The following is a 25,575-nucleotide window of genomic DNA, read 5'->3' as shown; positions in this document are numbered from 1 at the left end:
TAGTACAAAAAGTTGAAAAGAGACGCACATTTGTGCCATTAATATACAGATACACATATATAAAACATGCATTCCTCAGTTTTATAACAAATATATGGATAGGATAAGTAAGCTTTTGTACGAGAATTTTGATGCGATAATTTTGTAGTTTATAAATTGATAAGCCTTTATAGATTTAAATATACAACTTTGATGTAAGATATAATTTACATAAAAATTAACAAATGTTACATATACTATGACTTACACTAGATATGTCCTACCATAAAATTACACTTTTTCACGTATTGCAATTGCATTGGCGCTTCTCTCGCAATTATATATCTCGTCATTAGCACATTTCTCACACTTCTGGAATTGTTCGATTGTTATCGCTCTCGCGTGCAGGTATAACATTACACAGATTGATCACCAAGCTTTACATTAGGATTTGCTAATACGTTGAAGCTCGGATCACCATCCGTCGCCATTCTGCCCAGCCATGAAAAGAGCAGAATAATTCCAACAAAGAATAATAAACCGATAAAGATTACCACTGCATATCTCTTGTACAGAGATCCCGTGGTTTTTCGACGCACTGGTGCTCTTGATATCAACTTCCACCATCTTAGGAACCATTCTATGGCGGATTTTCGCTGGTACTTGTTCTCATCGTGATCAAAAGACATATCTTTCGGATCGTCATAAGCTTCACATACCTTCCTAGATGCTGAATTGGATAATCCAAGGGACGATTCAATATTTACGATTGAGTAAGGTGGGCCAAGTTTTTGATTGCTTGTATGTACATTGCTAACGGTAGAATGCGAATTAATACTACTACTTGTGCGAGACATAGCAACTGTAGGAGATGCTGGCGTAGCTACTGTGTGGTTTTGGAACAAAGTGCTCTCTACTGTTATCGAAGGACGTTCTTGTTCCATTTTCTGTTCTCTATCATCACTTAACTGTAGAAAAATGAAACATATTAATAATAATTAATAGAAAGCAACATTTTCTAATATTTGAAAGAAAAATAGCACAGCATTAGATACCAATGGTAAGCCAAGACCAGCTCGAGCCCAATTCACAGTGGCCAATTTTTCCCTGAGAACATCCGCAACTGGTGACACCAATTTGGATGGCGGAAAAATACACACTCGACACGTGGGACAAGTGTATCCCGCCGGTGCTGTGGTTGCTGGTAAGTCCCTGGCGTATTGGTCCAAACATACCCAATGATACATATGATAGCACGTTAATCTCACGCAATCCCCATCGCTCAATTTAGCGGAACACAGTGTACAGATTGGATTGTAGTCATGGTCATGGAGCCATAACAAGTATGACTGTACTATACACTGTAAAACACATGTAAATTAATCACACACGATTAAGATAAATATTATATTTGATTTTACAAGGAAATTTTTGTCGCAGATATCTTTTGCATATAAAATCGATAATATAAAATATAAAATATAAAATTGATTTGCGAAAACATACCTTTGGATGACTCGTGACCATGCAATGTTCGCATACATTGACACGATGCTCAAAACAAAATTGATTAGTTACTCTTCTCTTCGGACACTTGCACAGGCCCATGTTGCAACGTCGCGCGAAAGGACCGAAACGACGTTGAAACAAAAGGACAAAATGCACCTAATTCGATATCCGCTTTATTGGCTCTCCCTGTATAACATGTCGAAAGTCTCAAGGTAATATCGCCGCTCTTTATTTGCGCAGCCTACCATGTTCCATCACCGGCCACGTCGTCTGACATTTCTTGCCGACAGGGGTACCGGAAACAACCAATGGATCCTACGATTCCGCCGTCCAATCGCCGTTTCGCGATAGACGAGAAAGTCGGAGATAGGAGGATAGAACGCAAAAAAATATGTTAGAGATAAATCAACTTGGAAATATGAATGTAAATCAGAAATTATCAAGGCGAGATATTGCTTCGAATCTTTGGATCGGTATCCTTGCAACCAACAATATTAATTGCTTCCCACGCGACGATATTAATGAAAAAGAAGGATTTAAAAATCTTGGAATTTTCTATCTCTCTCTATCTTAAAATTTAAAAAATATTTTAAAAAATGTTTTGAAATGTTTTTAAAAATATTTTTAAAAATGAGACAAAATATCTAGGCACGTATAAACAAATTAAAGAAAGAATGGTTATCTTCCAGAGGAAATTAAAATAGATATTTATAAAACCTACCATGTATGGAAATATCATGTGCCGGTCATTATGTGTGATATGCACACACACCCATTGGGTCTGTTCTTTTCAGCTGCACTGCTGCACTAGTGCAATAAATTAGAAAGAGACAAACATGCTTTCTTTCACTCTAACTAATTGCACTAGTGCAGCAGTGCAGCTGAAAAGAACAGACCCATTGACATACATGTCGTGTCTGAAGTTGACATTTTTGGATTAAATGTGTGGTGCCAACTTTGCGAATAGTGTGTATACAACCTGTAATAATACCTGTAATTTATTTATTATAAAGTTTTAGCAGCGAAATTGAAATTTAGTGGTAGAAATGTGATAGGAAGGGACAATTATTGATCGATTATGAATTAATTAGATACCTTTTTTCTTAGAAAATCGATTATCTTTTCAATGTTTTTAAAGATGGTTATTCCCTAGTCAATAAAGTCTTTTTACCAGAAAGAGTCGCTTTTTTCTGATCGGTTAGTAGCAGTTTGACAGCCGGCGTTCGCTGCGCATGCGCTAAATATTTGTGACCCGCCTGCCAACTGTCAACTGTCATTGATAATAGCACACATATATATATAAAATATATAATGTTTGCGTAAACGTAATAATAAGATAAAAAAGGCCTAATGGTAGGATGTTTGACAAAGTCATTTCAGTTTGCATTTGACATGACTTTGATGGCCGCAATGTGTGGACGTAAAAGTAGATAAATGTGAGACGTTCATCAAAACGATAGTGACCTTAAATATTTTATTTATCAATTGTGACTTAGTGAATTCCAACTGCAAAACAATATGCAGAAGGTATATTGATTATTTATTATCTATCATTTATATGCCTTATTTTATCTCATTTTTGTACATTCGCGATTCATTGTCGTATTTATAAATAAATAAATATATATATATTTATTTATAATAATAATATATTTTTTTATTCAAATAACATTATGTGTGTTGATTCATTTTTATTTTTTTCTTTTATTTTAAGGAGGAGGAGAAAAGAAAAGTCCCATCAACATTAAAGACGCTTTTAGCGGTTGATGCCTATTTAACTAACATTCTTGTTAATTCGGCACAGCAATTTTCAATCTTGAGGCAATTAGAAATACATTACATGGTCTTAAAGGTAAGATTAATATATTCCTTTAAATAGTTAAAATATTCCTTTATTTAATAAAGTAAAATAAAACACCATTATATATATATTTTGATTTGTTTATTCATTATTTCATGTTAGATATCATGTCATGGCATAGTGTGGCTAATAACTAATCTTGTTAATCGGAAGCAATTTCAATCTTAGCAATTAGATACATTACATGGTCTTAAGTAAATTAATTACAATATTCTTATTAAAAAAAAAAAACAATATATATATTTTGATTTTTAATCATATTATTTAATATCATTCATCATAGTGTAATAACTAATTTTGTGTTACTCTGGATTGTAAATAATTCAAATTTATACCAAATGCAAGTCAATCTTTCAATAGGTAAATTTAAAATCAATATTTTAAAAACATATTAAAATATAAAATTCCATGTATATATTTCTAATATGAATTTCCATTGTATATATATTTCAGGTTTATTGTTAAACATTATTATAATCGCTGTATTGAAAGCAGCATCAAGAAGAAGAAGACCTAATGCTAACGACAATCTGTTTCCCAATAAAGACTCTTTCCCATCTGGAAATGCGGCACATGTGGCATTTATCACATACTTTTTTCTCAATCTATGGCCTGTACCTTTAATATATGTGCCTCCGTTGTTAGCGTGGTCCTTTTCCGTTTGCATGTCCAAGCTTCTGATGAGAATAAATTATATAGGCGATATTTTGGCAGGCATAGCTCTTGGTATTTTGCAAGGTATGCTAGTAGGATATATATATATGGAACAAGAGACTTGCACCCATTTAGTTTGGTGGATTACTGATGAAAAGACATCTGGAGCTGAGTATGATGTTTAATAACATTATTTCTTATACTAAGGAATATTTGTCCTTTGTTTTATATTATTTGTATATAATTATGTGATTGTATGAGTGATTAATTAGATATTTGATCAAAATAATTTGGTAAGACACAAGTATACATATATATCTATTTTAATGTATATGATATGAATGAAAGTTTGTGATAAACACTAGTTTGAACAAAAATTTTATATGAATATTTTTTTATAATGTAGATAAGGTATTTTATATATATAAACGAATATTTCTTCCACTTTGTCTATTTATTTTTTTTCTTTATTGAAAACAAGACACATGTACCCTTATTTTTCATGTATGTTATTTTTTTATGTATCATTCTAGATGTCTCTTTTATAAGAGTATGTCATATTAGATTTCTATGGATTATATAAAATTTTTGTGTAATTGGAACGACAGATATAAATATTTAATATTTTTTCCAAACTTATCGTACCTGCATATCTCAATAATTACATTACATTATACATTCATGCAAGAGTAACAATTTGTCACAATACTAATAGTGATAGCTCAATGAATAATTTAGACATATCAAATCATTGATATTGCTTCGTTTCTTTAACTGTAGTCCTTATAATCTCTGCAGAATGTTCCTTTATTTGGATTATACATCCTGAAATATTAATGTGAATGCTTTTACATCTATGCATGATACACTGTGCGTTTTGGTATGATTACGTAACCAGTCACGTAAACAGTCTTCAGTTGATAATACAAATTTTTGCTAATGTGTGTGCGCCCTTTTTTCTCCATTCTACTTATATGTACTACATATTTATATACGTAGTATACTTATGTGTGTGTGTGTGTGTGTGTGTGTGTGTGTGTGTGTGCCAATTTCTAATATCTATTAATATAATATTGGTAACTAATTTTATCATGCATTCTTCTATGGTATTTATACGAATCTGAAGACGTATACACGCATACACAAGCGGTTCTCTCTACATATGAATGTGTGTGTATATGCATTACATGTGCGCATATACATATTATCTCTATAGTGAATATCAATCAGTCCTTAAATTCGAAGCGAAATACTGCATGTTCTTTATTTCTTTTCCGTTAAATATAAATAAATAAATAATTAATATTAATTATACGTCTCAGGATTGAGGCACGCGTGTTAAATAAGAAAAGATAGAATACCAGTTTCACAAAGAATAATGTATCCACTTTTTGCAAGATCTGAGACATCCTGCTTAATATTTGTGTAAACAATATACACAAATTTTTTCGATACTCGCTTTTTATAATTCAGTTTATGCTGAATATTTTTCATTCCCTCTCTTATCACATGCTAAAATTATATTATTAAATGTATAAATATGAACAACTGACACAAATAGAGCGTTACACATGAAGAATAAATACAACATAAATCTTTCTTTGACATTCAATTCTTGAATATACAGATACATTTATATTTTCTATATTCTCTAACTTTCTATAGTCTATATTCATTTAAAAAAATCCAGACATAACAACTATTGTCTGCCTCGCAATGAAAGTCTTAAAGTTTTATTATGTATTGTTACATGAGGTCCCTCAATAACAAGATAACATAGAACTTTTCTAATTAATTAATATTTTTTTTCTCTCTCGTTTTATATTTACGAATAAATAATGTTTCAAATATAACTGATCAGTATTCATCATCATAGACTTTTTATTTTTTTTTTCATTTTTATATATTTATTAATTTATTTCTCGAATGGATATATGAATATGTAATTCATTCACCATATAGATTATGAATGTAAACTTATCTGATAAATAGACAAATATTGAAAATGATGAACAGACATTTATTTTATAAAAATGATTTCTTATTTTTTGAAATATCAAGCATAAAGTGTAAAATTTTTGGATGTGTCTCTTTCTCCAATAATTTTTTATTTAAATTTCTTATTCTTTTTCTCTTATATGAAACAGATTTAATTTTACATATTTCTTTAATTTAATTAAATAACATAATCTTTAATCTAAAGATTGATATTTTTTCATTTTTATATCAGAAATGTTCCACCCTTATATCGTTGTATTTTATTCCAGAAAGAATTAAAGAGATGAAAAATTTCGCTAGTAGTTCAGAAACATAAAAAAATAGAAAGACTTGAAATTTGTAAATTTGCGGACTGCAATGTCTTAATCCTGAGTGAGCGATTATAATTCTTTCTCCCTGACTAGATTGTAATCCTGTTTAAAGTATATGGATACAAAAGGAGCAAAATCTCTCCAGTTATTTGAAATTAGGATGCTGACTTAAGTCGAGCCAATCCGATTTGTAAACCATTACGAGTTTTTCTTCCAAAAAACGGGAAAGCGAGAAAGATAATTAGATATCGGTTAGATCGCTTCACCATAAAGGTGAGTGATAAAACTTGAGATCCAGATGTCCGTGTTGATTGGTACCGGTGGCGACTTCCTGACCGCACGACGGCGATGGCTTTACATTCTTCTCCGTTTTCTCGGCTTCCAATAGAATAGGAACGAAAGGCTTCGCTTGATTATCTGGCACGATAGGCGTCGGGACGGTGTTCATCTCGAGACTACGTTGCTTCTGTTCCTCCTCGGAGTAGATGCTCAAAGAACGCGGTCGTTCCAGCTTCAACGGTGGAGGCGGCGACGTGTTACCGCTATCGCTACTGCTGAAAAATCAACTTGCCTGTCAGATTGTGACAGACGACACACGCAAGAACAAGCTGACATTAACATGCAACATCACATGTCTCTTTGTTTCAGTCCTGAGTTCACGCAGATATGTCGTAAGCGTTTCTTCAAGGAAGAGTTCGTTTTACGTTCAATTACATTCATTACATGTTCTCTTTGAAAATCAACACGAATCGAGTTTAAGTGTAGATCTTGTTTTTCTTTTTCTCGATTTCAAGAATTAACTTTTTGATTGCGATTAATTTTAATTTTTTTTTAAGCACAGATTTCATTGTAAAAAGTGGATATTATTTTAACGTAACGCATAATTAAAAAGAATAAACGTTGACAATAACTTATTAAAATCCTGTAAATAATGCAATTCTTACGTAACAGTACAATAGTTTATATTTCATATAACTCTATGCACATAATGAACAATAAGCACACTCAAGCTGACAAACATGAGAAGTTAAATGAGATGTTAAAAAACTGCACAATTCTTTACAAAAATATAATTATTATAAAAGGTAAAACTGAAATGTGAAAATGTAAAATAGAAGCCTTGGATTTTTATATTGAAAAAAAATAATTAAAAAACAGAAAAATAAATAGAAATTCTATTGCTTTTTTAAAAAATCTTACAAATTATAAAAATATTTAGTTTTAATCATTACATTACTGGTATCTTCCACTTCCCACTACATCAGCAAGATTTATTTTTGCGCGAATATAATATAATTTTCAGTTATTTCAAGAATTGTTTGAACGAAGACAGCTGCCAGTTTGATTTCTCTCATCTAAGTATTTGTATATTTTACACGAATTGCTTTGAAATGCTATTGAATAAGATTATGAATGAGTTATTTGTCCAACAGAATTTAAAAAATTTCTATTTGTTTATACGTATAAATTGAAAAATTTAGATTCTTCTTTGTTTTTACATCTCTTTGATAGAAGGACAAGTAGAAATATCTAGTTCGAGGGAAACTCTACGTGCGCAGAAAATAAATCTTTATTAACTTATATATTGTTCCTAATAATTACAGAAGAAAAACAGAAACTCTTATGGGCTACAATTTACATAGAGCACATGTTAAACAAATATAACATACATATTCATATAAATCATATAAATAAAACTGAAATATAAATAAATCTTGACTTTTAAGCACGTAAAAAAAAAAGCTCGGCATTTCTCAAATTTTCTTTACTTCATTTTCTTCATTTTCTTTTTATCTCTTTTGTACAACTCTAATTCATATTTACACATATTACAAATATTCACGATATAATGATTTTCAGTACTATTATTCGAATTATAATTACTATTATATATACACACGCGCGCGCGAGTTATTACATATATAATACTTCCGTATAACATTACTAATCAATAAATTTAATCAATTGTACAAATAATTTACTTCTTTCACGTACAGATAGAAATGTACATAGAATAATTCCTTTAAGGAATCAACAATAATATAATTTGTATAGATTTTAAATATTTCAAATGCGCGCACATTTTTGTCAATAAAAATATATCATAACAAATTAAAGATATTAGGTCACCTAGATTCCATTTTTTTACATGTATCACATATTTTTAGTATTAAAGAATAATGAACACAATATTTAGTACTATCGCAAGAAATTATATAATAACAAAATGTATTTTTTACAAAAATATATTCTTATTTATTTAAATGTATCAACAATTATAAGTTTAATTTTATACTATTCGTTTCTCATATAAAACATAGATTTTGATGAGATCAATAATTCCATTTTAAATTTCACACACCGGACTTGAAATCCGAGACTTGAATGTGATCGAGGTGACCCGGAAATATTTATCGCCCGCCTAGACATCTTGGCAAGCGATGGCGTTTATGTATTTAGTATAAGAATAGTATTTCGGCAAGCTGTCTCAGCGACTGAGCATAGGAGATCGTTGTAAATTAACTCTCGATTAAACGGATTTTTCGATATTGCAAATGATAAAACTGATGAATTGACAATTATTAACGTAATGTGTTATCACAATGAATTATTTGAAGCATTTAAAGCGTTGGAGATACGTCGAACATACACTCCTAGCAAAATTAATCAAATTAAAGCTTTGGCGGTGACTATTAATTAAACTTTGCTCACAGTGCAACAATGCCAAAATAAATACAAATGTATAGGCAATACATACATTTTCTTCTCTCACAGTCCTGTTTTTTTTTTCAATTTGTTCTATCTACTAAATAAATCGTTAATATCTATGAATTAATTGTTCATCTTTTTACCGTTGAAGAACTTCTTCTGTCGGCGCCGTTTAAAATTTGAATTTTCATTGCACAACTATGAGAGAATTGTTTGTCAAAACAGAGATCTCAACCAAAAGAATATTATTGTATACAATAACATTCCTGTGCAATATACTATTATTACACATAATCACTCTCTAATCTTCTATTAAATATTAAAGAAATCTAAGGCAAGCAATTTGCAGGCTCGGATTGTGGGTCATCTCAGATTATTGCGTGAATTTTACTCACCCGGTACGCTCGGTTGATTGACCAAGCATCGCAGTGTTATGGATTATCTAGAAGAAAGCGTCAATATTTATTATGATTAGTCATATGTGCGTGTTATAACGTCTAGAAAATAAGAAAGATTTAACACTTAAGAGAGAGAAACATAACCAGAATAATGCAAATAGCTGCCAAACGTTAAACTTAAGCAAAGAAGATTTCTCCGTAAATATTTGTTTAGCTAAAAAAATAATTTTTTTCTACTTCATTTAATATCAGAATCAGAAATAATAAGTGTAAGTTACATCACATATATTTAGTCACAATTAAAAATTTTTAAATATTCCTCCATATATGTATCATCAAAATAATGTTTAATATATCTATATATTTTACAATATATATATATATATATATATATATATATATATATACATATATATATATATATCATATTTAGAAACAAATGTTTTTTGAAATATGGCAATATCAAAATTCCGTTATTTTGCATGTTCATTTTAGTAACATCAATATGATGAACACACAAATCTTGCATTATAATTTTATATAAATAAACATTTGTATACACAAGAGCTACTATATAAAATGCACGCGTTGAAATTAATGAATGAAAAATATGACATCGATTAGGAGAAAAATATTTCCCAATATTTCCTCATGTCGTACTCACATTTGCCATGGAACAGGGCGGTCGCGCCGCGGCGTATCTACCGAATGCGCTACGCGAAACGGACGTTACATACGGGACTCCGTTGAGACTGAAAAGCGAAATTTGATTTTTTTTTGTTTACGTAATTGCAAAGTCACGGTTCGCATCTGTCGCTTCGCAGTCGGCGCGGTATCCGACGACGCACCTACCTAGCACCGTTTTTCCCGTTATTGTTATTATTGCTCAGCGTTCCGTCATCCAAGCTCGTTCTGGGAGGCAAACTGTATCTGTTACTCCTCACATCTCGGCTCTCTAGAAATATGAAAACGATAACTGATGAGCATTTAATTGTAGGTGAATTGTTACAAAAATTTGGAAAATGTACACAAGTTTTAAATGTTTCATATATTATTTCATATAATTGAAACTTGATATGTTTGTTAAATTTACGAGTGATATGTATACATGTGTATATCATAAATATACATATATATCACATGTAAATTTAACAAACACATCAAATTTCAATTTCAATTTTACTTTTTGTTAGCAATTTCTTCAATAATTAAAAAAAATTAAAAATTAATTTTATTTCTTTATATTTGTCACATTTTTTATTGTACATTTGCAGTAACTCACGAAATTGTACGATCGAAATTTTTTTTTAAATTTTAGAAATGTTATTTAGAGATATCTCATGTTATAGAAATATATTGTTTATACTCTGATAATATACAAGCTATAAAACATATTATATAGTTTATATACTTGTCTCCTTTTTTCGTAAGTTATCGAATTTAAAAAATTTATCTCTCCGTTTATCCTTTATAGATACATTAAAATTCTTATATTAAGTTATACTATGTATTTTAAGCAATTATCAGCGGTTATATTTAATGATAATTATCTGTCGTTTCATTTTATTGCCACTCGTTATCTCATGTGATTACATTTCTCTTTTCGCATTTAATATTTCATCTTTTGGTAGACATATTCAAGGACATTGATTTCTCGAGAAACGCTATCAACAAAATTGGAGCGAATCGTGCATAATCAGCATAAATGTGAATCAAGCAGTGACTCGACATCTAAGGACGCGACTTGATCGATAGACATAATCGAGGCATAAATCGTCCTCAGTGCGGCATTGGCCGAGATTTCAAACGTCTGCAATCGAGCACGTATTGCCGATTTAAGACGCGAAACTTGACTCGTAGGGCGACTCGACCTCTGGAACCAGATCTGACCTTGCGTCTGTCTGTAGCGAATACCTTGACGATCAGCGAGAGAGACGTTACGAAAGAGATCTCACTGCATCGTAGGAGCAAAAAAGAATTGATTCGTTCATTTCTCAAAATTCAAAAAATTAATTTTGCAATTACATTAATAATTAGGTACAAAAAATTAACTGAAATAGATACATAATCAATATAAAAATATTGTGATCATGTATATTTTGTACCTAATCAATCTAAATGACTAAAAGAGAATTTATTTCTGAACTGAGATAGAGAGAGAGAGAGAAATTTAGAGAGAACATTTTTCTATGGCACATATCTATGTTAAGATTAATTAAAATATTTATAAAATTTAACTGTAGTGCACAAAAAAAAATCATTTCTCACAAAGATCAGATATAATATCAAAACTCATATTTATCCAATGTGATTAATATTTGGTAATATGACCTAAATTTATTAGATGTTACTAAAATTTGCTGCCGTAAATTCTATATGTTCCGTAAGTTCTATATGTTACAAACAATGTTTTAGCGATAAAAATAGCAATAAATTATTGGTGCGACACCTAGATATTTACCTACATCAGTAAAATATTTTTTTGCGAGAGGAAGGACGTGAATCAGAAAAAATATTATTTGTGACAGAAAGAAAAATTATCACGCAATTTATCATTGCGATAAATGATTATTGTGTCGCAGAATAATTACTATATTTCGTATCAAAATAATATTTTATATCGCAATCGTGACTTTATCTAATAATATTTCTGATAATGTGAAAAAAACAATCAATGTAGATATTATGCGAGATATAAGCGACAGATTCACAGACGTGAGACTTATTTTTGGCCGCACACGTCACTGGCCAAAAGCAGTTGTCACTGTTTTATTGCAAGCGAAATGAAATGTTATGCCTTTCATGTGCCTTATTCATATTTGGATACGATTTTACTTTGATACATCTGTTTCTGTTATTTTCCATCGTAATTTGTGTCGGCGAAATAGAAATACTAGAAGAGGTCTTCTTTGAGGCTACCCTAATACTACAGGGTTAATGAGAAACTCTGTTCGTTTTCATTCTTCCCCTTGCTTATTTCACTCACGCTTTGTATGTATTCGTATATCCTTCATAACTTATAATCACGAAAGTAGAATAATCAGAGTAATTTCTTTATAAATCTGAGAATTTTCTCTATAAATGAGTACAACCATAGAAAATTGTACGAGTTGACTGCAAACATAGAATTATTATTTAGTTCAATAACAATCATTTAGTTCAATATCTTTTTACAAAATTCCTTATCACAGATATTAACAACGACAAAAAATAAGAGTAATGTGTAATATATTATAAAAATATCAGTCTTATATTTTACTAGATTTAATATACACATATAATTTAATGGCAACACATAGAAAGATAATTACATACCATCATTGAAGAATCCTTCAAAAACGACGAATTTATTGTTCTGTGGAATGATCTTCGAAAGTCCATAGTATTTACGTAGGAAAGCTAAGAATTTTTCCGAAGGTCGATCAATGGCCAATTTCACCGGCCTAATGTTCTCCTCCTATAAATTAAATCGTTTTATTGAAAGTGGAATAAATGAAAGAAGAATTAAATAGGTGAAAAAATAATAAAACAAAGATATCAATTAGAAATACTGAAACGTTATTAAATTAACATTTATACAAACTTCCAAGATATGGTAAACTCTTAAGATATGGCAATATCTATATAACAGACTCTAGATAAAAATCTTTATTATTTCAAATTGATTAAAAATATTCTAAAAAACACGAAGAATTTTTAGCAAAAGATAACATTAAGAGATTTGATTATTAAAGAAATTATTTTATTTTTTATTCAATTTAGTATAATTTACGATTTTTAATAATAGATTTTAATATATTTAGAGAGATTTTAAAATCCTTTTTGATGTTTTGATGGAATATAAGAGATAAATCAATCACGTATTAAATAATACAACTGTGTAAGTGTGATGAACTTTCATTATTTAGCGAAAGCACAAGTTACAGAATCGAGCAATTTATTGCGGGACCGAGTTTCCAATAATAATCGTTATACAAAAAAAGAAAAAAGAGAAAATAATAATCGTATACATAAAAAGAATAAAATTAAGAGAAAACTACATTATAAAAACTACATTATGAAAAATATAAAAAAATTATCAAGAATCATATCGAAATAAACGACTATGGTCGAGTTCAATCACCTTGCCGATTATCTTACGTACGAGTGTAAAACCCGCCTACCTGTATGTATAATGACTTCTAGTCACGCATCTGTTTAATATCGGTCGCATTTCACGATATCTCGGATTTTGATTATAAGAAAGTCGCGGCGACCACGAAATAGCCCATTCGTTATAAAATTACAGCCACGCAAAATAAGAGAGTTTGATCTCGAGAACAATATAATTTGCGAAATTTCAGATTTTATCAACATTAATATTAAAATAATATATGTGTATCATGTTTATGACTAGGTAATCTAAATAATCTTCTTCAGTCTCGAAAGAAAATTGACCGTACCGTCTTTAATATATGCGAGATATATCATCAATCATAATTAAAAGCAATTTTATTAATATGTACTTTGGATATTGGATTCGATTTTCGATTAAGTTATGATTAGAAATTGCTATCTATTGCATGTTTTCCTAATATTAATTGCTTTAATGAAATTTATTATTTATGATAATTTTTAATTATTTACGTTCAAATAAAATTCAATTAATATACAAATTTAACGATTTTTAACTGAATAAACTTTTCTAATAATAATATTTTTCAGAAGAAAAAAGTATTTAATAGAAATTGTATCTTTTTAATTTCATTGATGAATACGTATACACACTTATAGTTACGACATCGTACTTTCGAATGACTCACTTCGAATAGTGTGACGTATGAACGAAGGAATATAATTACGGATAATGAATGTAAGTTATACATAGTCGAGTATTGCGTTTCAGGTTTTGCTTTGTTAGTAACCGATGCGTATCATTTGTAACGGAAATCTAGCAAGTGCTTCGAGCACGATTGAGCATTGTGACACGTTGAACTTGGTGCACAGTGTTGCGTATGCACATTATTTTATTTTTTCAAATTATTTCATTACTCGATATTTTTGTCGTCACAGTAATTAATTATTTTGGCTTAAGATAAAATGTGAATAAAAATGATAAAACTTTTAATTTAATTTGGAATTTTGTTTATATATTATAAGAAATAATAATATATACACTATTTATAAAAAAATTTAATATTATAGTTTTAATTATTTTTATTCTGCGTTTATAAAAATTAATTATTTTTAATAAAGAAATCTTTTTCCAATCATTTTCTCAAAAAATTCTTCATAAGAAAATATAAATTGTTAAATTTTCTCTCTCTCTCTATCTGTCTCTCTTTTTCTCTTCCTCTTTTTCTCTTTTTTTCTCTCTCTCAAAAAACTATTTAAAATCTATTTAAAATTAAAAATTTGTAAGAAATAAATAATAATCATAAAAAATTAAATCTGAAATTCTATATTTCTTATAAATTTTATGTATAAATTTTATTGTACGAATAAATATTGTGTTGTAGACAAGATTTGTATTAAAGAAAAGAAGAAAAAATAGGAACGGTTGTCTCTTTGCGTTACAGTTCTGTGCACTTGTCCTCACGTGACATATGATTTCAGGGTTTTGAGTTCTCGAGCGGAACGAAAAGTGGTCTACAGAATTTTCCTTTTTTCTCTGTTGCTTATGCATTACTTTAAAAATTGCAAGAAATTGATCATGTATTATTATCTTTCTTCTGACTGAAAGTGGTTATTTATCTTAATTTCTATGCTACTGTTTATCAATGTACAGATGATTCATATTTCTCAAATAATATAAGTATTGCTTTAGATCACATAATTAAAATTTGAATAAAAAAATCATTAAAGAATACGCCATATATTTTTAAATTAATTAATTAAATAATATATATGCATATATATATTGTATATTTTATATAGCAAGATTAATTTTCTTTATTTTAAATTATCATGTGACGATATTGATATGTTATCAACGATAACAATGTTGATATGTTATCATCGATAACAGCGTACATTTTCAATTCAAGGAATATTCTTTTTATATAATTTCTTTATTTTTCACGACACACACGCGCGCGCGCGCACGCACACACACACACACACACACATGCACACATACACATACAGAGTGTATCACTTAAATCGAGCATCTTAAATATCTCACTTGTTATTAAATGTTTTTGATGATATGAAAAAATGTTTAAGGAAAAAGTTGCAATTGGAAAAGGCAATTATGGTGACGAAAAAAATTGTTTTCAAAGTCATTTTTTTCGGACATTTGAAGATCAGTTTAGTTATTTTAAATAAAACTATCTTAATTTTTTACTTAAATCGATTTCACGCAATATTTGATATTAAAATTATAAGGAAAGACTAAAAATTGAATATACAATAATTTACAAAATATTTTATACTTTAATTTAACATAATTTCATATATGCTATGAGAGAGAAAGAGAGAAATACTTCGTAAAATTTTTATTTTTTATTTACTTCAAAATTTACATTATTATTTATTTCAATTTTTTTATGCATAAAATAAAAAAATCAATTGATGTAAAGAAAACACATAATTATTTCTTTAAAAAATTGAATTTGCGAGCAGAGAGAGAGAGAAAGAAAGAGAGAGAGAGAGAGGGAGAGAAAGTAATATATTTTTTTCTTAAACATAACTATGTGTTTTCTTTACAATTTCTCTCATTATTTTGTGCATAAAAATGTTGAAGAAACAACAAAAAATGAATATTTTATGAGATATTTCATACATAAAATTTATATTAAATTATAATATAAAATATCTTTATAAATTATACAATTTTTAGTCATTCTATCCTTAATATATAACTTTTTATGTCGAGTGATGCAAAGAATAAATTTATATATAAAAATTTAAAATAGTTTTACTTAAAAAACTAGGTTGTAGGATTTTCACATCTCAAAAAAATTATTCTGTCATCATAATTGCTTCTTTGAGTGACGTAATTTTTTCGCATCATCAAAAACAAAATTTAAAATACTCAATTTAAGTGGACTATGTATATAAAAGCACTTCGTAAAATCATACTATCAATTTAACCGAATTTAAGCAAAAGCATTTAATCCAAATTTTCAGAACAAGTATTTTAATTTATCCAATTGAATGATTACGATTAGATTAATCTGAATCATAAAAACATGTATTGCGCACCGTGAGATTATGAATTTTTCATAATAATAAATATTATTCGCTCTTTCATCACTAACGTAACGTAATTGCAAGTTACTTTTGTTTCACACGAAGTTTCGACGATGGTGATTTAAATCGTGACTGCGCGCGACGCCTTCTGCTCCCGTACAGGAAGTAATTATGCCTTGTACTGGCGCATCGCAAGATTTGTTTTCGAGCGAGGGAGTCCGCATCGTCTAGCGGAAACTCTCTCCTCACGTGAGAACGGCCTGTTTCTCGCAAACTCGTTAACACACAATTTTATCGAGAGGCGATTTTAATTAAATCGTCTTTGTCTCTCAGCAAACATATCTTAGAAACGACGATAATGTCAAAATTTCACTATTTTATGTAATAAAATGATTAATTGTGAGAAGTTTTTTAAATATTACATAAAAAATTATACATGGGACTTTCTTTTGCGATATTTTTTACGCCTTATAGATAGCAATTCGAGATTAAACGTAATTGAATATCTGAGGAGAAGTATATACACTTTGAACTTACAGATAACATGTGCTGATAGAGAATATTTCCCAAGCCCATACGTTGCCGTGATTCGTGTACATAAAAGTCTAAGATGCATCTCGCCTGCAGTTGATAATGCTCTCCCATCTCGTCGAATAGAAAGAGGTTCTTCGATCCAGTCTTCAATAAGCCCACCACACTTCCGAGTCCACTGCGAAATCAAGTGTATTAGTGCATGATTTTACACGAATAATTCATAATCGCGCGTATTTGCGAGACAACTTTGGAGGACACTATGTATTACGTGATTACTCTCTTAATGAATGCTATAAACGATGCGTAATATCTACGTATATATAATTTGACGCATATCTCATACCATTTTCGTCGGCAGAATAAAGAAGAAGGAAGAATAAAGAATAAAAAATTCTTTATACTGAGACAAAATAATGTCGAATGAATAACATCAGTGTAACTAGAATTTATTTTATTAATTCAATAACATTATTGATCAAATCAGTACATTAATTTAATTAATGTTATTATTGAATTAATAAAATAAATAAATTCCAATTACATTGAAGTTGTTGATTCAATATTTTTTTCTCAGTGTATTTATAAGCGATTAAAAAACGCAGAGTTTTTTCAGTAATTGTTTTTTAGTAATTTAGTAATTAATATTTAGTAATAAGTCTTAAATAGATCTTAAAATTTAATTACAGAAAAATTATAATTTTAATTGAAATAATAATTCAAAACTTAAATAACATAATATATGTATATTATTGCAATTTAAAAAACAAGAAAAATTTTTCACTAGAAGCAAATCGATGCTTACGATTGAATTGATGCTATCAGTGTGAAATTGTTCAAAAAATAGTTTAATAATTTGGACATTCTATATATTACTATAAAAGTATTATATTGCATTTTAATTAAGCCCCTTTCAAAATTTCAGTCGAGCTAAATAGAAAGTTGAAAGTTATATATAATATCGCCTGCAGTTTTACAGAATCTGAATATTCGTAAAGTCGAGACAATATTACAGTTTGGCACATCGATCCACTGTTCTGCAAGAGATAATATTCTAACCCCTTAGCTGGGAAACACCCACTTTTGGTCCATAGTACTTAAATCTGCAACGCGCATCTCGAGTATTTCGATTTCCATAATTGCAAGATGTTTGCTAACAAGAACTCTCTTATCTTAGTTTTTATCAGTTTAAATGTTAAAAATAAGAAAGCTTAAAAAAATAAACTAAAGATAATATTAATTATATTGATATACTAGAGATTGCGAGCGTTAATTACACAAGCGCGATACTACTTCAAGGATACAGTAAGAGCTTTACTTGTTTGCTTCATTATCTACGAGCAGATAAATCGTATGATCTGTGTCCCGAAGTTTAAGGGCGCTGGTGATGGGCTTATTGAGTCCTTGAGCTCTTGCCGATGCCTCACCCATATCATCCAATATTCTGCTTAAAAGTCTTTGACATTCGCTGGAAAAAAAGAGAAGGGATATTAATTATACATCTACGCTCATTTTTAAAGAGAATCAAGCATATTCGTTTATAAAATAATTTGTAATTAAAATATAAAATAAATATTTTAAAAATGATTCCTAATTTATGATCAAACTGCATCCTTAATTACAAATAGAAGTTTTGTGATACTTGGAAGATTTCATGTTTTTGTAAACGTAGATTTTTAAAATATCTTTAGCAAATAATTTTGATTATTTTTTGATAATTCTTGATTATATAAACATATAGAAATATATATATATATATATATATATATATATATATATTATAAATAACAATTTTATTATACTCGAGAATTGTCATGTGTTTTTGCATTTGTAAATTTAAGATATCCTTAGAAAATAATTTTTGATTATTTTTTTATTATATATATAATGCATGTGAAATACTTTATTTAAGAATTGTAAATTCTTATCTTATAAATAACTGAAAAATTATAATCTAAATTTAATCACGAATAATAAAGAAATAATCAAAAATTATTTTCTAAGGATACTTTAAATCTACAGATATAAAAATACGTGACAATTCTCGAGTATAATAAAATTATTATCTATAATTAAAAAACACAATTTGATCGTAATCACTTTTCCAATCATTTCTTTTGAAATATAGATGCTGCGAGTGTCTCTTAAAATAGATACGAGTAAAAAATAGCATCTCGCTCGAGCATTTCGCCGCAACTATATAAATTGCGATTTATCGCTGAAATAGTACGAAACAGCTACGTTCTACTTTTCATCTTTACACATTTTATATGCTTTATACGCCCATCATTCTCAGAGATTTATGCTAATTAATTCTAGACGGCAAATTAATTCCAATCAGATGTTCTTCTATCAAGTATTTAGAACGAAACGTTTTTGTAATAATATGTATAACTAGTGGAAAGCAGCGTGGTAAATATACGGTACGTAGAAAGTATCTGAAACAAGTATTCAGATAAATTTCTAAACATTAATACTGATTATAAATTAATGTTTTAATATGTTTAGAATTTATTAGGCAACATCAATACCATATAAAGCTAACGTATAAATATTTATTTTAAATAAATAAATATATTACATAAATTATATATATTAATATAAAAAAAAGTTAAGCTACGTAATGATTTAATAAAAAGAGCTATATTATATTTATGTAATTTTTAATCTTATGCAAAGTAACATGCAATTTTGCTATTCGATTGATTTCCGCTGTTTACAAAATTACACGTTAGAAAATTATGTGGATGTGATTATTCCTTGCACATCATTCAGTTACGAGTAGTGACCTAATTCAAGTTTTGGACGTGCGCCAATCGCTTGCTTTGCGATAGAGATCAAGTTAATTTATTCTATCGGTATTATGTCTTTTCTCCTATAGTCATTATATTATAGGTGTGAAGTATGATGGATTATGTTCCATGATGACATGGATAACCGCTATGTATAGAAAGCTGCATTGCGAAATCCAGCTAATTTCAAAGATGAAATTTTGCGGAAGTATCTTTTGCGAGAAATTTGCCTAATTTTACGATGGATTCTCTTACAATTTTAGGGTCGACTTTCTTTTCAAGAAATCAATTTCTTTCTTTTCGGAAATTTGATAGAAAGTTATTGCTTGAAATTTATTTTTTAAAATTAAAATGTAAAATGTTGCGAATTAAAATATATAAGAAATAAAAAAATATCACATATATATAAATTTTTTAAATTCTATCTGTTTTTAAAACAAATTCTTCGTATTTAATTATTTTTAAGAGAACATATAATATATGTGTAATAGAATATAATAATATAACAATATGAAATTCTTCATATAAAGTTTGATATAATATAAATTTATTAGGAATTTTGTGATTTAGATATTTGTTGCGCAGATTTAAAAGTTTGTTACAATTTAAAAAAATCTGATTTTTATTTAGAAAAAACTATCACAGGTATAAACAATTATTCATATTTCCATGATTTTATTTTTTCATCTTGGTAAGCCAATTTTGCATTCTCCAATATCATTCAGTAACGGTTCTTCCGACTATTCCGATAATAGTCATATCTGTCATTGGCCCGGTTTTATAAAAAGGATCAAGGTAATCAAGGAAATACGATTTATTCGTTCGTTCTCGCACATCGATGAAATGTACGTATTGTGAATTGCTCGCACTCTTTGCTCCAATAATTCTGTTTAATTGTATTTAAAATTATTGACCGAATCAAAAGAGATAATTTCCTTCATGTGCATTAAACTTTACGAGTAAAATGGTTAATTATATGCGTTCATAAGAGCAATTTTTTATATGAACGTGAGAAGTATTAGAAACCGCGTGAGAACTTACGAGGAGTATATAGTTGATTACATTTTAACGAAGCTATAAATCGCAGTTAATAATAAAGCTTGTAATTTATCTGATGATACAATATATCATCTACGCGAAAATAAACTTTCTAATTTATAACGAGATAATGGATGAAAATCTAAGTATCTGACACAAAGTATGCTAAAGAGATAATTCATTAATTTATTTAACCAGAAAATTAATTAATAATTATATTAGCAATAAAAAATAAAGGAAAAACCTGATTTGTATTGTTATAGAACGTTTGATTTGCAAAAATTTTGCCCGAAATCAATATGATAAATTTCATATTGATTTAGATAGAAGATTTGCAAATTGAATGACCTGTAATAATAAATCTTGAGGATTTTTCTTCATTTTTATTACTAATATATATAATTTTAGCATGTCGTATTTAAATTTTAGCTTATATACGCAATTAGCAAATCCATATTCAAGATTTTGACGACTATTTCCGCTGTACGAGTATCAATTAAGAGATTATTACGACGATTCATGTCTAACGACCGGGCAACAACCGATTTTACAGCTTATGCATGTAATAATATTGCGTCAACTAATCTTGTCGAGAGAGAGACAAGCAGAGGCAATGTTTTCTGCATAATAATCGAGTGACGATGAACGAACCTCGCGCGATTGTATAAGAAAACCAGCTTCTCAGCCATTTCGTCATAAACTTCCGCGAGCGTCGCGAATCACTGCTCAAGAATTCGATGGAGACTGTTGCGAATAAACTGGGTGCTTTGAACCGAGAATCCGCGGTACCACATAGATGCCCGTCTGTCCGATTTATTCTTCTTCAAAAATGCTCATTTATTTCGCGTCTTGCCAAGTTTCTCTTCCGGCAAAAAGCCCGCTCTCTCGGAACAGAACACATTTACTTTTTCTAAACTCCTTACTTGGTAAGCTCGAAGCGTTGTACTAATTGCTGTTTTATGAGAACCGATGCGAAACAATTATCGTTGTGATTCCGACGAAATAATATATATATATATAAAATATCTGAAAAAATAATTTATCACGGAAATAAGTCATAATGGAACATATAATGTGTAAAAATATATATACTATAATTTCATAAGTGAGTTGAAGGAATGTCAAAGTGTGCGGAATTTTATCTTAGACTTTATCGTGAAAATCGTTTGCGTAAGTAATCCGCGACCTAGATCTTAATTAACGGTATGTGCGACTTTTCAGCGAACTATCTTTCAATCAGCTAGACACATATCCGGAAACTCGCGATTATCGTCAACAGCGACAGATTTAAAGATGCATCAAATATTTATTCACTAATTATGCAGCAGCAAGAGCATAATTTAAATTCTATTAATAATATCTATCAGTGCATGTGTGGTTTATTAAAAAATATCGCGCAGAACTTATTAATAGATGAGCAATTTATCGTAATCTCCGATTAGCCGGAACACTTAAGATTGCATCAATCCGCTAATTATCACGTACAATATTTTTTATGGATTTAAAATACTGCGATAAACATTATTAAATGGAATACGGGATGGTAGATTTCCTAAGCTGCGATGATACTTACAAATTATTCGCAGCGCTGCTCCAGAGTATGCATTTGGCAATGCTCGAAGAAATATCGTCATCGAGACTAACGAATTTGTACAATCATCTCGTGTATTCTCGAACATCGCAGATTTCCTTATTAATCCGAGACATATCTTAATATGATATTAGATCTTTTATCATACATATATTTCATGTTAGCAGAAAATTGATTTCTATAATTCCTCAGAAAGCACGTAAAATTAAACAAAAAGAAATAAGAAGTTTTATAGTTTACTGATATTTTTGAACACGTGAATACGGGACGAAATCTTTTAATTTTAATTCTAATAGAAAAAAAGAGTTCTAAATTTCAATTCTTTTAAACCTTTAATTCGAAATGCATTATTTTTTTTCTAATATTTCAAATTCTAATTATATAAATCGGATTAGATATTTTCGAGAGAATAAATCCTTCGGAATTCATTGAGAAATCCATCTGGGTTGACGTCAATTATCAAACATTCTGCGATTCAATGATACATCTGATGTGCGAGATTCCGCGCTGTTTGATATATATCGCATCTGTAAATCTGTGGCTGACGCATCACATGCAGAATATTATGAGATTCCTTGCATAAATGGACGCGTAAAAATTTAATATTCATTTCATGTTCGTGGGAGTAGATTTTTGTGTTTACAATCCATTGAGCAGCAAAAAATCAGAGAGATATTTACTTATTATAATATTTTGCGCTCAAAATACACGAAAAATAAAATTTGCATGCAATTAATAAGGCATACAAATGATGAATCTCATAATAAGGAATTTTAAATTAGAGATAAAATATAATGTACATTAATGAGTTACGATTTTAATTACTGTGCGAATTAATCACAACGCGAATTAAATAACGGATTAAAGGGGAAGATAGTAATAACAGTAATGTGAAATAAATTAGAATTGCGTTGAAATAATAAAATATTGCTTTGCAGGAATTTACAGAAATCAAGCACTGTGCGGCCGATTGCTATCCTATTAATGTGTAGTGAAAGTTCCGCAGCTGTACACATGTCCATTATATTACGATCACCGATGTAACCTTGGCGGTAATTGATGATACACAATATCTTCACGTGTATTTGTTCTTTTTTTCTCTCTTTCTTTACAAAGAAATTCATGCAGTTTTATGTCTCGAGTATAAAAAGAAGCGACATAGTATAATCAAATTTAACAGACAATTTGTGAAATACACAAAAAGTGACTTTATATTCTTTTCAATTTTTTAATAAAATTTAATATAATATTTTTTTCGATAAATCAAAATCTCTCTCTCTCTCTTTCAATTATTTAATTTTTTTTAAATTAATAAATCTCTCATACAGATATTTCCACCATATATTTCCTAGATTTAAATAATTAGCTTCTTTATACAAAATGTAAAAAATTTCTTAATTGCCCCGAAATGCCACTAACACAAAGTGACCGCATGAAATATATATGATATTTAAATACTCATATTACTTTTAAAATCAAATTTATATAGCCGCAATACAAACAGAAAGCCAATAAAGCGAGGTTACTCGCCATTATTGAAATCATAAAATCAAGTGTTTTGGGCTTTTAAAATGGACATTGCGCAACTCTGTTAATTATCCCCCGAGAGAGCTACTTCAACGGCTTGAGTTGAAGAAAGTACTCACTTCAACTCACGTCGATCACCTTTGAAATCTTCCGGCACCAAGTTATGCGTGACCTTGTTGATCTTTCTGGGCAAGAGTTTATTTACGTTGAACTTGAACTCCATTTCGACGATGGGGTCGTTGATGTCACCACTCGGATTGTCCGCCTTTCCTTCACGTTCTCGTCTCTCCTCGTCCACGCGTATGCGTCCCGTGCGTTGCTCCGTCCGGGTGGATACCTACGAGACTGTTTCCCTGCGTTCCTTCGACCCGGGGCGAGACGATGGCTCGCCTTGAATATGGCCGTTGTCCGCGCACCCTTTTGCGACAACTTCACGCCGCGTTGTTGATTGTCACGTGAACATCGATCGTATCGCTCTCCCTCTCTCTTTCTCTCTCGCGCGCGCGCTCCTGTCACCGCGATGCAGAATCTCTCGTATCTCAAATTGACACTTTTGCGCGACACTTGGGTTGTCACGTGGATCCACGCTAATCGTCCCTCAGCGCGATGATCGATCACTCTTCTCGTCCACCCGCATCGCTCGCGGGGACACGGCTCGTTCCGGCCAGACACGGGCGAAAGACACGGACGCGCTCCGAAATCGATCGCGGCTCCCGCAAACTCGTGCTCCCTTCACGACTCACGGCCGACTGATAGCCATCGCCGTCGTTCGCGAACGTAATACGCCACCTCCGCGTCCCTCCTTCGCGAAGCTGCGATCTTGACGTTCGCTCGGACGCGCGCTTTCGAAATGTCCGCGCTCTTCGGCCGCGCAGAACGCGACGGGTCCCGGGTCCCGATTTGACGAGATTTTTGCGAAGTAGGTCGAGAAAGGGAAAACCGAACAGTCGCGTGCGAATTTCAATCGACAGACTCGACAATCGCATGTCGGGGATCTGTTTCATTTGAATTCCGCGTTCAATTTTTCTCGTAAAAGCGGCGCGCCAGGATGCGCGCGCATCTGTCAATAGGGTCGTATTTACATGTGAGCAGCGTTTTGACAAACAATTTTTTTTTGTCGAGAGAATGTGTTTACAGCTTGACGTTTCTCTTTCTTAGGCCGGTATTCATAGTCCGATCTTATATTTGAGATCGTCTTAAGTTCGAGCTTGAAATGCTACGCAGCTATTTAATTGATTGAATGAGGTCTTAAGTCAACCTCCAAGCAGATTTAAGACGATCTTAAATATAAGATCGGACTATGAATACTGGCCTTAGATTTACTGTTTATAAAAAGTTATAGTTTTTTTTTTATTATAAATATATAGCGTCAATTTTGAAAATTATCTCGCACATTACTATCTAGACTTTTTTCTTTCATTTATGCTGAGTATATAAAAGATTATATTTAGAGTTGATTAAAAAATAGAAGAATTAAGAATACTGAAGATAGTATGTAATTTTA

General features: G+C 30.2%; 3 protein-coding genes across 4 annotated transcripts; 1 reads left to right on the top strand and 2 right to left on the bottom strand.

The window, feature by feature from the left end:
- Positions 1 to 126: 126 nt before the first annotated feature.
- LOC105252938 (zinc finger protein-like 1) lies at positions 127 to 2,259 on the bottom strand. Its single transcript, XM_011260620.3, has 4 exons — positions 2,210 to 2,259; positions 1,486 to 1,803; positions 1,035 to 1,340; positions 127 to 947 (listed from the first exon to the last, which is right to left on the bottom strand). The coding sequence occupies exons 2-4, from the start codon at positions 1,585 to 1,587 to the stop codon at positions 396 to 398; spliced, it is 960 nt and encodes a 319-aa protein (XP_011258922.1). The 5' UTR covers positions 1,588 to 1,803; positions 2,210 to 2,259; the 3' UTR covers positions 127 to 395.
- A 439-nt stretch (positions 2,260 to 2,698) lies between these two features.
- LOC105252939 (phospholipid phosphatase 6) lies at positions 2,699 to 4,388 on the top strand. Its single transcript, XM_025406354.1, has 5 exons — positions 2,699 to 3,015; positions 3,203 to 3,340; positions 3,452 to 3,488; positions 3,647 to 3,709; positions 3,803 to 4,388. The coding sequence occupies exons 1-5, from the start codon at positions 3,007 to 3,009 to the stop codon at positions 4,186 to 4,188; spliced, it is 633 nt and encodes a 210-aa protein (XP_025262139.1). The 5' UTR covers positions 2,699 to 3,006; the 3' UTR covers positions 4,189 to 4,388.
- Positions 4,389 to 6,213: 1,825 nt separating this feature from the next.
- Positions 6,214 to 24,897, bottom strand: LOC105252940 (alpha-tubulin N-acetyltransferase). Of its 2 annotated transcripts, none has more exons than XM_011260623.3 (8): positions 24,191 to 24,897; positions 18,442 to 18,591; positions 17,130 to 17,301; positions 12,735 to 12,876; positions 10,272 to 10,374; positions 10,084 to 10,171; positions 9,417 to 9,463; positions 6,214 to 6,863 (listed from the first exon to the last, which is right to left on the bottom strand). In XM_011260623.3, exons 1-8 carry the CDS (start codon positions 24,292 to 24,294, stop codon positions 6,575 to 6,577), a joined length of 1,095 nt encoding a protein of 364 aa, XP_011258925.1. In that variant the 5' UTR covers positions 24,295 to 24,897; the 3' UTR covers positions 6,214 to 6,574. The 2 variants fall into 2 exon arrangements, with proteins under 2 accessions (XP_011258925.1, XP_011258924.1); XM_011260622.3 differs by having other exon boundaries at positions 6,214 to 6,866; positions 24,191 to 24,893.
- Positions 24,898 to 25,575: the final 678 nt, after the last annotated feature.

The sequence above is a fragment of the Camponotus floridanus genome, unplaced genomic scaffold, assembly GCF_003227725.1.
Source record: "Camponotus floridanus strain SB8 unplaced genomic scaffold, Cflo_v7.5 scaffold14, whole genome shotgun sequence".
Lineage (NCBI taxonomy): Eukaryota > Metazoa > Arthropoda > Insecta > Hymenoptera > Formicidae > Camponotus > Camponotus floridanus.
Note: the sequence above shows the minus strand (reverse complement) of the source record. Positions and strands in the feature narration are given on the sequence as shown.